At 40.4% G+C, this 16,570-nt stretch overlaps 1 protein-coding gene across 1 annotated transcript in view; it reads left to right on the forward strand.

Annotated features, from left to right (window-relative positions):
* The window catches only part of KAT6B (lysine acetyltransferase 6B), a 198,569-nt gene that overhangs the window by 138,939 nt on the left and 43,060 nt on the right, over positions 1-16,570 (forward strand). Inside the window, 5 exon segments of the mRNA XM_043518117.1 lie at positions 1,071-1,212; positions 8,075-8,141; positions 8,144-8,191; positions 8,194-8,234; positions 12,804-12,897. Of these exon segments, the coding sequence (XP_043374052.1) occupies positions 1,071-1,212; positions 8,075-8,141; positions 8,144-8,191; positions 8,194-8,234; positions 12,804-12,897 (392 nt within the window).

Genomic DNA, 16,570 nt, shown 5'->3' on the forward strand with positions numbered 1-16,570 from the left:
GATTTGGTGAGGCTGCTAATGACAGTCCAGGCCAGAGGTGGGCAAACTACGGCCCTCGGGCCACATCTGGCCCGGCCCCTGAGCTCCTGGCCCGGGGGGCTCGCCCACAGCCCCTCTCCCGCTGTTCCCCCTCCCCCGCAGCCTCAGCACACCATGCTTCTGGAGTAGTATATTAAACTGCTCTGCATAGGAATGTGCTACTGGTAGCAGTTACGGAGAGCAATTTACTACACTACACTGGCGCAACGCTCTGGGTGGCATGGCTGTAGTGCTGCCAGCCACTGATGCTCTGTGCTGCGCAGTAAGGGTGCGGCAGGGAGCAGGGGGGGTTAGATAGAGGGCAGGGGAGTTTGCGGTTGTGGTCGGGGGCGGGGGTGTGGATGGAGTCGGGGCGGTAAGAGGGCGGGGAATGGGGGGAGTTGAATGGGGGCAGGGGTCCCGGGGTGGGAGTAATCAGGAAGGAGGGGGGGTTGGATGGGGCGGGGGCAGTCGGGGCAGGGATTCCAGGGGTGGACAGGGAGCGGGGGCGTGGGGGTGGCTGGGCAGGGATCCTGGGGGTGGGGCGGGCTATTAGGGAACTGGTGGGGTTGGATGGAGAAGGAGTCCCGGGGGGGGCAGATAGGGGATGAGAATCAATGGAGAGGGCAGATAGGGGGCAGGGACACAGCCTGCGACAGCCTCCCCTAACTGGCCCTCCATACAATTTCCAAAACCCGAAGTGGCCCTCAGGCCAAAAAGTTTGTCTGCCCCAGTCCAAGCCATGGATCAGCCAAGATGAGGCATTCTTCACTTCTGACTCAGCTGAATCAACTCTACTATGTAATAAAGCCTCCCATCTCATTTAGGAGAAAATCACTTACATGAGTCTCTAATGTGCATTACTTTGAAATAATGCATGCATGTTTTAATCTTCCCCCTGTGGTGCATATTTGGCACACACAGAAATACAGTTTAATTCAAGTCTGTTTAGATATTTTTAAGATGGGTGGAGAGGGAGAACATGTGTGTTTTGGTCACAGAGTTTAGAACTGTAACAGCACTCACTCTTCGTGATTTTTATATTTCAACAGACTATCAAAGCTTTACCTGTGTGAATTCTGTCTTAAATATATGAAAAGTAAAAACATTTTGCTAAGACACTCAAAGAAGTGTGGTTGGTTCCACCCTCCAGCCAATGAAATCTACAGAAGAAATGATCTTTCAGTATTTGAGGTCGGTATATTAAAATCCAGATTGTTTAAAAAAGAAAAACTTGCATGTATCAGTTGATTAAGTACCAGTTGAAGGCCAAAAGTAGAAAAAGATAAAAATGTATTAGAGTAGAACCTGAGAGTTACAAACACCAGAGTTACGAACTGACCGGTTAACCAGACACCTCATTGGAACCAGAAGTACACAATCAGGCAGCAGCAAAGACCCCTCCCCCCCCCTAAAAGATTAAGACAAATACAGGACAGTGTTAAATGTAAAATACTTTAAAAAAAAAAGGGGGGGGGCAACATTTTTTCTTCTGCATAGTAAAGTTTCAAAGCTGTATTAAGTCATTGTTCAGCTGTAAACTTTTGAAAGAACAACCATAACTTTTGTTCAAAGTTACAAACATTTCAGAGTTACAAACAACCTCCATTCCCGAGGTGTTCATAACTCTGAAGTTCTACTCAGAACTCAGTTTTCCCACTAATATTCATATTGTACTCAAAAAATAAGTCTCCTTTTTCACTTTTCCCCACCTTTTATATCCTGTGTACTCAAAAGTTATGTTGAATTTAAGAGCTTTCTAGCCTTCTGGTGCAGCAGGCTTTTAGATGTATATTGAAACTACGTCTTCCAACTACATGTTCTTTTACTTCTGGTCAGATAATAAGGGCACCCTTCTTTTCCCCTTTCTACCCATTACATAAGAACAGTCATACTGGATCAGATCAATGGTCCATCTAGCCCAGCATCCTGTCACTTGACAGTGGCCAGTGCCAGATGCTTTGGGGGAATGAACAAATAGGACAATTTAGAGTGATTCATCCCTGGTCGTCCAGTCCTAACTTCTGACAGTCAGAGGTTTAGGGACACCCAGAGCATGGGATTGTGCCCCAACCATGTTGACTATTATACCTATTCTCCATGAATTTATCTAATTCTTTTTTGGACCCAGTTATACCTTTGGCCTTCACAACATCCCATGTCAACGAGTTCCACAGGTTGACTGTGTGTTGTGTGAAGAAATACTTCCTTATGTTAGTTTTAAACCTTGTGCCTATTAATTTCTTTGGGTGTCTGCTAGTTCTTGTGTTATGTGAAGGGGTAAATAACACTTCCTTGTTCACTTTCTCCACACCATTCATGGTTCATGATTTTATAGACCTTTTACATTCAGTTGTGACACAATGATTATTTGGGGAAGGAAGAGAAAAATGAGCATGACTATTGGCTGTATAGGAAATGCAAAAGTAACGTTTTCCTCACTTAAGTTTTCTACATGGTTGATTTAGGACTCCAGGAGCACTAAATTTTGAAACTGAAGTTATTCCCCCTACAGAAAGCCTGAGAAATATCTCCTGAGGCATTCTGCTGGGGTGTGTTGGTCCCAGGCTAAACCTGTTAGCTATCAGTATTACTTTCACAGCCTGTTACAGGTCTGGTCAAGGTAAACTGCCTTTAATTTAGTTAGTTCAGAAATTACACCAACTAGCATATAATCTCGGGGACATTTGGAGCTAATACCTTAAGGACTTTGACCACATTGCTCTGTGTGAAAGACCTTGAGCTTAACTAATGAGTATTCTGTCTCATGGTTCAAGTGTCATTGCTGCACGCAATTACCCTAACCTACTTATTCATATTCTTACGCACCGGTACCAGTACTACTAGCAGAAAAGACTTCCAGAATCTTAGGGACCATCTTAATTCTCTCAGAAGAATGGCACAAGTATTTCTGAGTAGCAATACTGAAAAGGAAATTTTGAATTTAAAAATGCTTAAATCAAAGTAGTGTGAATGTCACAGATGCCACTACCTAGCACTTTCATATTGTGTAAATATATTGTTACCCCTGCAGGTATGCTTGTCTAATCCATGTCTTGAAATACTGATGTGTAATTGGTGGCGTCCCCGTGCAAAACTGAACCAAACCCTAACACTTGTTTTAGTCAGTCACCGATTCTTGTTCTTAACTAAAATAAAATTCTAAATTAAAACTGCACCAACCCCAGCCATGGTGACCCGTGGGGAGGCGGGGGGCAGAGTAACCTCTCAAGGCGGCAGCGGGGAGAATGAAGGGGCAAGGCCAGAATGGACGGGAAGGCGGTGGTGGGGCCCAGAGCCTCTCCTATTCTGGCCATGCTGCCTGGTGCAGCAACAGTGGCTGCACTCTCCCCGGCCGCCTCCAGCCATGCTGCCCACAAGTCCAGGTCAGCAAGCATGGCCGGAGGCTGCTGGGAGAGTGCATTAGTGGCTCCACACCATGCCGGGGGCTGGAGCAGAGCGCAGGCCCCCCAGCCTGGGGGTGGGGACAGGTCACGTGGGGAGCGGGACGGGAAGGAGTCGCGTGGGGAGGTCACGTGCCCCCCTTTAGCTGGTGCCGCTTGTGTCCCTCCTACTAGTCGCTCATTTCCCTAGCCTAAGTGTTTTTCTCCCAGATATTTCTGCTTCTATGGTTTTCCCATGACATGGGTGAGCCACACCCCTAGTTCTCTCATCCAGAGAGTTATTCCACCTCCCTTACACTTTCCCAGAGTATAAAAAGCCACACTTTTCCCAGTGATGTCACTAGTGAACATGATTAACGTGTTCCTTTCTAGTGGGTTCTTCTAACACCTGCTAACACGGAGTCGGGCAACTGGAACGAATCTGCCACTATGTTAGTGTTATTCTGGAGCTGCCATCAAACTTTGCAGCCTTCATTTTTCTTTTTTTAAGTATTCTTAAGGTCTCTCAAAAAGAGCCCTGGAAGAGGGAATATTTTGTGGAAGGAAATCTGGGCTCATCAGCTGGCCCTTTTTTCCTCTGTACTTGAGAACTGGAAAGGATTACTGAGACTCTTGAAGACTAACTTTCCAGTTTGCTTGAAGTGTTGGCTAGGGCCATTACTTCTAATTTTGATAGTTGCAGAAACTCAATGAGTTGATAGAAATTCTGCAGACTTCTAACAAGTTCCGCCAATGTGCACGAGCTGAAATTGTGGAAAAGCAGCATCGCCTTACACATAACCTCAGCCATGCGAACACAGTGCCATCCACAGCCTCAGAAACAACTCTGACATCATAATCAAAAGGCTGACAAAGGAGGTGCTGTCATAATGAATAGGTCGGAATATGAACAAGAGGCTACTAGGCAGCTCTCCAACACCACTTTCTACAAGCCATTACCCTCTGATCCCACTGAGGGTTACCAAAAGAAACGACAGCATTTGCTCAAGAAACTCCCTGAAAAAGCACAAGAACAAATGCGCACAGACACACCCCTGGAGCCCCGACCTGGGGTATTCTATCTGCTACCCAAGATCCATAACCTGGAAATCCTGGACGCCTCATCATCTCAGGCATTGGCACCCTGACAGCAGGATTGTTCTGGCTGTGTAGACTCCCTCCTCAGGCCCTTCGTTACCAGCACTCCCAGCTATCTTCGAGACACCATTGACTTCCTGAGGAAACTACAATCCATTGGTGATCTTCCTAAAAACACCATCCTAGCCACTATGGATGTAGAAGCCCTCTACTCCAACATTCCACACAAAGATGCACTACAAGCCGTCAGGAACAGTATCCCCGATACTGTCACGGCTAACCTGGTGGCTGAACTTTGTGACTTTGTCCTCACCCACAACTATTTCACATTTGGTGACAATGTATACCTTCAAATCAGCGGCACTGCGATGGGGACCCTCATGGCCCCACAGTATGCCAACATTTTTATGGCTGACTTAGAACAACGCTTCCTCAGCTCTCGTCCCCTAATGCCCCTACTCTACTTCTGCTACATTGATGACATCTTCATCATCTGGACCCATGGAAAAGAAGCCCTTGAGGAATTCCACCATGATTTCAACAATTTCCATCCCACCATCAACCTCAGCCTGGACCAGTCCACACAAGAGATCCACTTCCTGGACACTACGGTGCTAATAAGCGATGGTCACATAAACACCACCCTATATCGGAAACCTACTGACCGCTTTTCCTACCTACATGCCTCTAGCTTTCATCCAGATCATACCACTCGATCCATTGTCTACAGCCAAGCTCTACGATATAACCACATTTGCTCCAACCCCTCAGACAGAGACAAACACCTACAAGATCTCTATCATGCATTCCTACAACTACAATACCCACCTGCTGAAGTGAAGAAACAGATTGACAGAGCCAGAAGAGTACCCAGAAGTCACCTACTACAGGACAGGCCCAACAAAGAAAATAACAGAACGCCACTAGCCATCACCGTCAGCCCCCAACTAAAACCTCTCCAACGCATCATCAAGGATCTACAACCTATCCTGAAGGACGACCCATCACTCTCACAGATCTTGGGAGACAGGCCAGTCCTTGCTTACAGACAGCCCCCCAATCTGAAGCAAATACTCACCAGCAACCACACAACAGAACCACTAACCCAGGAACCTATCCTTGCAACAAAGCCCGTTGCCAACTCTGTCCACATATCTATTCAGGGGATACCATCATAGGGCCTAATCACATCAGCCACACTATCAGAGGCTCCTTCACCTGCGCATCTACCAATGTGATATATGCCATCATGTGCCAGCAATGCCCCTCTGCCATGTACATTGGTCAAACTGGACAGTCTCTACGTAAAAGAATGAATGGACACAAATCAGACATCAAGAATTATAACATTCAAAAACCAGTTGGAGAACACTTCAATCTCTCTGGTCACTCGATCACAGACCTAAGAGTGGCTATCCTTCAACAAAAAAGCTTCAAAACCAGACTCCAACGAGAGACTGTTGAATTGGAATTAATTTGCAAACTGGATACAATTAATTTAGGCTTGAATAGAGACTGGGAATGGATGAGTCATTACACAAAGTAAAACTATTTCCCCATGTTATTTCTCCCCCCCACTCCACCCCCCACTGTTCCTCAGATATTCTTGTTACCTGCTGGAATTAGCCTACTTTGCTTGTCACCATGAAAAGTTTTCCTCCTTTTCCCCCCCTGCTGCTGGTGATGGCTTACCTTAAGTGATCACTCTCCTTACAGTGTGTATGATAAACCCATTGTTTCATGTTCTCTGTGTGTGTATATAAATCTCCCCTCTGTTTTTTCCACCAAATGCATCCGATGAAGTGAGCTGTAGCTCACGAAAGCTTATGCTCTAATAAATTTGTTCGTCTCTAAGGTGCCACAAGTGCTCCTTTTCTTTTTGCGAATACAGACTAACACGGCTGCTACTCTGAAAAGTGACTGAACCCATTCATTCCCTGTGTTACAGGACAGAGAAGGGGATGGGCTCTTATTCTCCTTCTGTTTCTCCAAGGAGCAGAAAATGCCCCAGGGCATCTTATGTTTATGTATGTCTTCCCTCCGTTGCAAAACTTTGACAGATCTAAGAGGAGACTTATTGTCATAATTTATTACTCCATTCTAGTCCAGCAAACATTGGTGTCTGAGATTGTAGTCCATTTTCCCCCATTTGAAATGCTGAACAAGCTGGTCTTATCAGAAAGTTACGGAATGCCTTTCCATCTTCACATGAATGCTCTTTTTTACAAAATAGCGTATAGAATGTTTTAAAGGATTGGCTGTTTCTAGGATTTTTTTTTAATATCAAGGAAGTCTTCCATTGAAACAACATAACAATTGGACACTTCCTCTTTTAGGAGAGTTGAAAAGCAAACTCCAATATTCATGCCAACCTTTTTAAGAGAAACAGAAATGTCTTTAGTTAACCATTGCAAGTTTTTTAAAATCTAATAAGGCCCAACTTTATCATTTTGTTTTTTTCACTGTTTTGCACGTGTGTAAAAAACAAAAAAAAACCCCAGTTTCATACAAGGGAGTCAGTTGCATGAGTGTGCTTAAAATACTTCTGAAATTATTAGGTACTATATATGATATTATACATAAGTATTTATATCAGTAATTCTTAAATCGTAAGTATATGTTTTTGTCTTAGATAACTTACAGGTATTGTCTGATCCACCCCCAGATACCCACATACCTATATGAGGTTAGTGCTTACCCACTTTACAGCAGGTAAAACAGAGGACTTGTCCAAGCCACACCAGAAACTGACTCTGGCAATGGATTATATACAGGAATTTTCTTCCTGGTGCTGTGCATAGACCAGAAGGCTCTCTGTGTAAATAAATACAGATGGTCCTATCATCAAAGAACTCTAGTTGCAAGTAATCATTTCTCTGAAGAAGAATCTTGGGGAAAGACTCTGCTGCTTACATTGACTTTGCTCTTCGTTTCAGGGAGAAACTGATTGTGATAAAAGAAATTTGCACTTGTGCCTAGCCTGTTTGCAACCATCAGTATCACAGCTTGATTCTTTATACTTATAACAGACATAGACTAATTATGGTACTTAACTTGAAAATTTATTTCTTTTGCTCAGTAGCATCTTCACTCCAGCGTAGAATTTTTTTCTTCTCTAATTATATCTAAAATACTGCAGTGTATAATACCAAACTGACATCCCATTTGCTGGCCGGACTCAGAATAAAGCAGTTCAATCTGTACTACTTTTGGAGGGCAGCCCCTTCAATAATGATCTAAATCTTAAGATAGCTTTAATAATGTTTACATTATCTGCTATTCATATCTGTTGTATTAGAGGGCAATAAGTGAAAGGGATGTAACCAAGTCTAACTGGACCAATTATTAGATCAAATTACCTTGATTGTTTGATAAATCCAGATCTTCTGAAGATTCTTGCTAATGCAAACAATTAGCACTAATAGAGAATTTCTATTCTGAAATTAAGGTTTTTTTTCCTTTCAGGTTTCTAAAGGATACTGTAAGTACAGATACCATTTTATGCTAAAATGGTGGTGTAGTGAGAATAATGGTTGTGCAGGAAATAAATTTATCTGTGTGGTTTTTTTTTTTAGGTTGATGGAAATGTGAGCAAAATTTATTGCCAAAATCTTTGCTTGTTAGCCAAGCTTTTTCTGGACCACAAACATTGTATTATGATGTTGAGCCATTCCTTTTCTATGTTCTTACAAAAATGATGAAACAGGCTGTCCCTTAGTTGGATATTTCTCTAAGGTAAAGCAATATCTCTATATGGCTTTTAATATTAACAATTCGTAATTTTTCCACTGTTAAAAATTATGCTTCTTATTCAAGTATTTTGCGTATGTATTTCAATAGATAATGAAGACAATTTTTTAAAATTTGAAATCCCGTCTGCAAGTCTCATAAAATTGTTCACTGTCTGATAACCAATAACAATATCTTTATCCACCCCAAAAAGACTTACATTAACTGAGAAAAGTTTCAGAGTAGCAGTATGTGTATTCAGTAGAGCTGTCAATTAATTGCAGTTAACTCATGCTGTTAACTCAAAAAAATTAATCACGATTAAATAAATTAATTGCAGTTTTAATCACACTGTTAAACAATAGAATACCAATTGAAATTTATTCAATATTTTTGGATGTTTTCTACATTTTTTAAATGTATTGATTTCAATTACAACACAGTATACAAAGTTGACAGTGCTCACTTTATATTATTTTTTATTACAAATATTTGCACTGTAAAAATGGCAAACAATAGAAATAGTATTTTTCAATTCACCTCATGCAAGTACTGTTGTGCAATCTCTTTATCGTGTAAGTGCAACTTAGAAATATAGATTTTTTTGTTGTTGCATAACTGCACTCAAAAACAAAATAATGTAAAATTTTAGTGTACAAGTCCATTCAGTCCTACTTCTTGTTCAGCCAATTGCTAAGACAAAAATGTTTGTTTACATTTACGAGAGATAATGCTGGCAGCTTCTTATTTACGTCACCTGAAAGTGAGAACAGGAGTTCGCATGGCAGTCTTGTAGCTGGGATTGCACGGCATTTACATGCCAGTTATGTTAAACATTTGTATGCCTCTTTGTGCTTCAGCCACCATTCCAGAGGACATGCTTCTATGCTGATGATGCTCATTAAAAATAAAAAAAGCATTAATTAAATTTGTGACTGAACTTCTTGGGAGAGAATTGTATGTCTCCTGCTCTGTTTTACCCACATTCTGCCATATATTTCATGTTATAGCAGTCTCAGATCATGACCCAGCACATGTTGTTCATTTTAAGAACACTTTCACTGCAGATTTGACAAAACACAAAGAAGGTACCAACATGAAATGTCTAAAGCTAGTTACATCACTCAACCCAAAGTTTAAGAATCTGAAGTTCCTTCCTAAATCTGAGACTGACGAGGTATAGAGCATGCTTTCAGAAGTCTTAAAAGAGCAACACTCCAATGCGGAAACTGCAGAACCTGAACCACCAAAAAAGAAAATCAAGCTTTCTGCTGGTGGCATTTGACTCAGATGATGAAATGAATATGCGTTGGTCCGTACTGCTTTGGATGGTTATCAAGCCCAATCCGTTATCAGCATGAATACATCTCCTCTGGAATGGTGGTTGAAGTATGAAGGGACATAGAATTTTTAGTGCATCTGGCACATAAATATCTTGCAACGCTGACTATAACGGTGCCATGCGAACGCCTGTCCTCACTTTCAGGTGATATTGTAAACAAGAAGCGGGCAGCATTATCTTCTCAAATGTAAAGAAATTTGTTTGAGCAATTAGCTGAACAAGAAGTAGGACTGAGTGGACTTCTAGGCTCTAAAGTTTTACATTGTTTTGTTTTGAATGCAGTTTTTTTCGTACATAATTCTACATTTGTAAGTTCAACTTTCATGATAAAGAGATTGCACTACAGTAACTGTATTAGGTGAATTGAAAAATACTGTTTTGTTTTTTACAGTGCAAATATTTGTAATCAAAAATACATATAAAGTGAGCACTGTACACTTCGTATTGTGTTGTAATTGAAATCAGTATATTTGAAAATGTAGAAAATTACCATTTCTTAAATAGTTTGGATTTCTATTATATTTAACAGTGCAATTAATTGCAATTCATTTTTTTTAATCGCTTAGACAGCCTTAGTATACAGTTAAATCTGTTTTACTGTTTATCTGGTGATTCATAATCGTTCATTTGGACATGAAATCTTTTTCTATATAATTCACTTAATACCGATTCTGCATAGATATACTATGCCTGACTTTCAAAAGATTTATTTGTACAAAATGGGTTATTTGTATTGTATTTACAAATGTATTTTGATAAAACTTGCTATTTACACATATAACAAATGACCATTTCTGTTAATCTTTGGTCCACTTGTGTGCAGAAAAACCTGAATTTTTTTGCAGTTTTAATTGCACGTTAACTTTTGAAATCAAGCCCCAAGTTACTAATTTTCATAGCGATGTCTTTGACCTCGTGGTGATACTTGAATTTTAAAACAACACTCCCAATTATTGCTAAGAGGGAATTTCTCTTTAATGCCTTGACAGAGGCTATAGTAAAATAATTGCAAGGTAAAAGTAGAATTTCCTGGAATAGGAGAGCCTGTATTTGTTTCTGTCACTTTTAAATAAGAGGTTTGGTATATCAGTGGGCTTCCAAACTTAACATGTCATACAATCGTTTTTATCTTTGGAAATTGGGTGATTTTTCTCATTTTCCTTTAGATTGCTCTTAATAACAAAAAATGATCCGAAAGCAATTTTTTTTAAAAAGAGATCTGTTGAAAGTGATAAAGTCGGAGTAGCAGCATAGTCTGCCGAGGTATTTTTGGACTGATACATTTGTCCTCAAATATAAGGCTTAAAGAGAATCTAAGGCATGGTGTGCACCTAAAACATAGGTCGACCTAGCTACATTGCTCAGGGTAAAATTGAAAAATTTCATGTCCTGTGCGATGCAGTTAAGCCAACGTAAGCCCCATTGTAGACACCACTAGGTTGACAGAAGTCTTTAATTTAGTTACCACGTCTCAAGGGGGATGGATTTATGACCACGATGGAAGAATCCCACTGTAGCATTTTCAGTTTAGCTGTTCCCTAAGTAACCATGAGATTGACAGACATAATTTGCACTGCCTCAGACCCTAGAATTTCATATGCCTTTGATCTATTTCCTTGTAGGCCTATTCATCAATAGTTTAGATGATTCTAAGTATGTAGATTACAGATAAAATAATACTGCCACTTCTGAGATTGGCACATACCTTCTAGTACATTCATTATCTGAGGCATCATTCTAAACTTTATTAGGTATAAGGACCTGCTGGAGATGCATTAACATTCCAAATGAAGACTGGAATTTGTTCCTCTCCCTCCTACCATCCCCACCCCCAAAAAATTGTTTTAGGCCTCCTCTTCTCAACAGCTCACCCAGTCTCTTATCTTTGTCATGACCTTGGCACCAGTTCAGGAAAGCACTGAAACATGTACTTGAATCCCACTGACTTCAATAGGACTTAGCACATGCTGGAGTGCTCTCCTGAACTGGGGCCCTTTCTTTTCAGTCTTCTGTAGCTAGTATTCTTTTGTGGACAAAAATTCCCCTGAATTCTTTGCAATGGGCACAGTAATATTTCAAAGTACATATTATGGCAGTAAGTTCAAGGGGTTTTGGACCACACTAGAGACTAAGCAGTACTGTCAGTATAAATCTGCACAGGATCTGGGATACTTTTATGAAATGTGGCAAAGAGGCAATCAAATTTCATAAGTGAAGGAGTGTGATTTGAAACTGGCCTATTGCTACTTGTGACGGTGACAATTCCCATACTATTCTGGCATCTCCTTACATGTGTTACCCTGAGTAGCTTCCTATCAAGCCTATGTTTGCTGCAGCTTTTTGTTGAACATGTCACCCTGGATTTGAGTGGTCTGATTTAGGTCTTTGATGCTGTTAGCTTTATTTTTAAAAGTTACTTATATTTAATTGCAGTACTCCTAAATACAGGAAGAGGCCTGTCTCAGGACTGTTCTTTTGTGGATTTTGGCATTTTTTGGATATTCCTGCAAAAATATTACTGCCCCTACATAAACCTTCAGACTATATTACAGGGCTGCTTCCTACTTTAGTTTCTGTGCCTGCTTTCCCCTTTGTCTTAGGCAGTCAGTGTAATCTTTGCCTCTATTATGTTCTTAGTCATGTGATTTTTGTCTTGCCTGAAATGCTGAGATCTGATGGCCCAAGCATTTTTCCTTCACTTTGTAATCAGAGAAGAATGCATTTGGCTGTGAAAAAACTGTATCACTTCAGTTACACAATCGTACTAGCATTAAAAGTATTTGCTAAAAGGTAGAAGATGAAATGTAGGTGAAAGGCAGTAAGTTATTTAACATGGCAATTGCTGCAAACCTAACTTGCTCTCTTTGTTGAGTGTGTGTATATTATTTCCCCTTGTATATACCTGACAGAATAATCGGTATCGCATGAAAAGACTATTCCCCCCCCCATTTTGCACTTAACCATCATTATATTGTTTATGCAAGTCCTTGGAATTTTGTTTAATTTCTATGGTGCTGACTTGTTAAATAGAAAAAAGACATTATTTAGAGGGTGTATTTGATTGATACTTTCCCCCTTATAATTAATGACTACCTTAGACTTATTCTACTTTGGTATTGACCAGATACATCTTTTCACCTTTCTGGAATATTTTACAAGGACAGTGGCAGGTGCAGGGAATTGCCCACTTCAGCAGTGCTTTGACATACTTGATCTGTTTCTCCTTCCCTCAGGAAAAGCTTTGCCAGCAGAAGTACAATGTCTCCTGCATAATGATCATGCCCCAATATCAAAGGCAAGGATTTGGAAGGTTTCTCATTGATTTCAGTAAGTGAAGAGCTTTATTTACATTCATGAGCCACAGAGCTGATGGTTGTTATGGGGAACAGTAACATGTAAAACTTTATTTAACCTGCTTTGTTGTTTTTATCAATAGATAATGGGATTTCTATTTATATTTATATAGGGCAGAAAAGCTCCCTGAAGTGAAAAACTTACTGCTGCTCTGTTATTGTACTCCAGGAAATTGAGAATAGATCTCTCTGCAGTAATATTAGCTCACAAAGCTATTACACTGAATGAATGTCTAAATTACATTCCATTTTGCACTGCTCATTAGTACAAAAAGAGGCAATTATTGTGATTAAAGCTAAAGAAGGTGTTAGTCCAAGGCATTCTCCACTTTTTACATTTTTTTTAACTTGTAATATATTTTTAGCAGAACAATTCTTATGAAAAGAATATATTTCAATTTTTCTTTTTAAAAAAAAGCGGGGGAGAGGGAAAGAGGAATTTCATTACCTAGTTTCTCTAGTGAAAACTCTGCTCTTTGTAGCAAATATATAAACTGGCATTCATGGTTGTATCCTTGCTTGCTGCTTTATTATGCAAATCTGTACATCTGTCCTGTTTGAAAAGCTTAAGGATAATTTGTTTAAACGTTCCCATGTATCACCAAAAACCCCTCGATTTGAAATCACAATAAAATTCAAAACAAAATTCTGTAGGTAAATGTTTCAGTTAAATGCCTTCTGTGCTTTTGAATCTGACTTTGTAATGTCATTTAAAGAGAGGTTAGAGAAGTCAGGTTAGCATATATGGGGAAATGGAGATTTCACTATGATTTTAAAGCATTGTAAGAGTACATGGCACTATAGGCAGTTAAGATAATAAGTAGAGCCCCATGTTTTTAGCAGATACTCAAATTTGGAGAGGAGATGGGCCAAACCTGAGTGGCAGTGCAACCCCGTGTGCTGCAACGCCCAGAGCGGGGAGCTGGGCCCAACCCTGAAGGAGAAGAGCTGCCACTGCAGTGTGAGTGCAGGGTTGACTCATTCTACAGCACCCTCCTCCTTCCCCCAGAACCTCCAACCCCAAGGGCAGGACCCAGCCCTGTCTTACAATGGGCTTCCCATGCGAAAACAAACTTCCCAAAAAATAAAACGAAGAATTTATAAATAAAAAAATTTACAGGGTTCTAGTAATATGGTTCCTGCCTCAAAGGGGCATGCAAGTGGATTAACATGCAAATAAAACACATTTATGGTATAACAGCAGGACTAAGACAATAGCTTATGACTATAGAGTTTGGATACTCTCAGTTTTGCAACATTCTACGCAGCATGACCACACTGCCTTTAAAGAACATTAGGATTAATAAAAATACTGTGTCTATAGTGCCTTTCATCCAATAGCTTTACAAACAATTAAGCTTCACAACACCCCAGTGAGATAGATATGGATCACTTCATCCACCATTGAAAGGTAGCCACCAGTGGAGTGGAACACAACAGCTGTCTAACTGTGCGATTAGATTACACAACATTTTAGGGCAGGAAGTGAAGAATACTATATACTGTTAGAACAGCAAGGGGAATTTAGGAGGGTAATTACTTGAGTTTGAATTTGGCTCAGGCATGAGGATTAACACCTCTACTCTGATGAAAAGGGATGCTGAACTTTTAATGACCACAAGTGGTCAGAACCTCAGTTTTGTGCCTTATCTGAAAGACAGCACATTCAGTAAAACACCCACACCCTAGAATAACACCACACTAGATTTTTGATTTAGTATTGATACAAAGCGCAGAGTGACCCTTACTGAATTGCCAACGCCACTTTAAAACTTAGGTGTTCTTTGGCACTCTGTTAGGTGAGCTTTGACATGGCCCAGCCGTGCTTAGCTTGGTGAGATCTAGCTGGATCACAGCACAAGGGAGTATTTTCTCATTTAATTCAGTCCAGAAGGGAGTGACAGGCACAGGAACTCAATGCACTATGCTTCTTACTGGATCTCTCTTCCACCCGCCTCCTCCCCCATCCCTTTTACTTTCCTGCATTTGTTAATCTGAAGGTACCAGTGGGGCTTTGAGGTAGCCCTGCTTAAGTTTGTGTTCAAATTCTCTTTTTGTAAAGAGCCTGCAGTACATCAGAGCCCTGGAATTTTTCTCATTTTCAGAGATGATTTAGGGTATGACTTTACTACAGAAATAGCCCAGGCTCTTACCCTGGTGTTGCTCTTATCCCTCATCTTCCCCCATCCACACACACAACCTTCTCACCTGAGTTAGGTGGTAGCTTCTATCCAGGTGAACAAGCACAGTTGGGCATCTGGGTTAGAGCTCAGGTTCCACTTTCACTCAGGTTGGTAACTGCCACCCACTTTCCAGTGAGATTGCAGGCTAATCACTCCAGTGCTGGTAGCCCTCTAATGCCTTCCCACAGTTGTCATCTCTCTCCATTTCCAGTTCTGCTTACTTGCCACATATTCTAGGAATAAGGGTTTTAATGATCATATACTCAGAGGAGAAACATACTGTTTCACAACTAGCCAGAGTGGAGTAGCCCAATTAACATTCTGCTGAGTAGGGTAAAATTAACCCTCACCTTCCTGGCATATCAACACAAAATGACAGTCAAAGTTTATGCTCAAATAAATTCGTTAGTCTCTAAAGTGCCAGAAGTACTCCTGTTCTTTTTGCGGATACAGACTAACACGAAACTGCTATCCTGAAACCAGTGAAAGTTTAGAATACTAAAAGAAGCACTTACCTGAAACATTGTTTCATTCTAATGTGCTTTTTGCAAAGTGGTTATAAGTTTGACATAGTGATTAATATTAAAATGTCTTAATTTATCACATTCTCACATCGTAGCATTTCCCTCCACTTGAAACAGGAAATAATTGTTGTATCTCAGATTCTGTGAAGTGATGATTGATAATATCTGTTGACTTCATAAAGACAACCAGCAGAGTTTTTAGCCCAAAATAATCAAAATCGAGCTCACTGAATCATGCTGTTGAGAAACAGCTGCACCGCTTTGCAGTTTAGAGATATATCAGATACTTATCTCAAAACAATGAGCAGATTATTGCTTACAAACAGCAGAAATGCCTCTTTTTCATGGCTCATGATTATCATTTTATAAAAATTAACATTGCACATATAACTTTCAGTCTGTTTATATTTGCCCAGGCTTCTGTTGAGATGACCCTTTTTTTGGTTAAACTTTTTAAGGAGAAAGTCAGTCACTGGACTACTTTCATTTTAGTAGCACTTTGCTATAATTTGGTTGATTGCATCCTATTAGTTTTTTTTAAATACATGATAATCATGTATAGTTTGAATTGTGCAGCATCTGATATCTGGGAGACCTTTTTACTTAGGCTGTGTCTACACTGCCCTGCACTTCCGACTATGGGGGTGTGAATAGCAGGGTGCTCCAAGGTGCTGTAACTCCCTCAGGTAGATGGTAGAGGTGCGAAGTAAAAGGTTCCTAGTTCCCAGTAATGTAGTCCTGTTTGAAGAGGATTTTATTAGCATGAAGTAGGAACCTTTTGATTTGCACCCACAGCACCCACCCGGGGGAGTTAGAGCATATAGCTTTGGTGCACACTGCTAGTCACACTTCTTTTGTCCAAACTGCTGGGTGGTATAGACATTAGATTTCATGGAGTAAGTTTGTCTTTAGAGAAAGATCAGGTTGATTTTTGGCATGT

This window comes from Dermochelys coriacea, chromosome 7, assembly GCF_009764565.3.
Source record: "Dermochelys coriacea isolate rDerCor1 chromosome 7, rDerCor1.pri.v4, whole genome shotgun sequence".
In the NCBI taxonomy this organism is placed as follows: Eukaryota; Metazoa; Chordata; order Testudines; family Dermochelyidae; genus Dermochelys; species Dermochelys coriacea.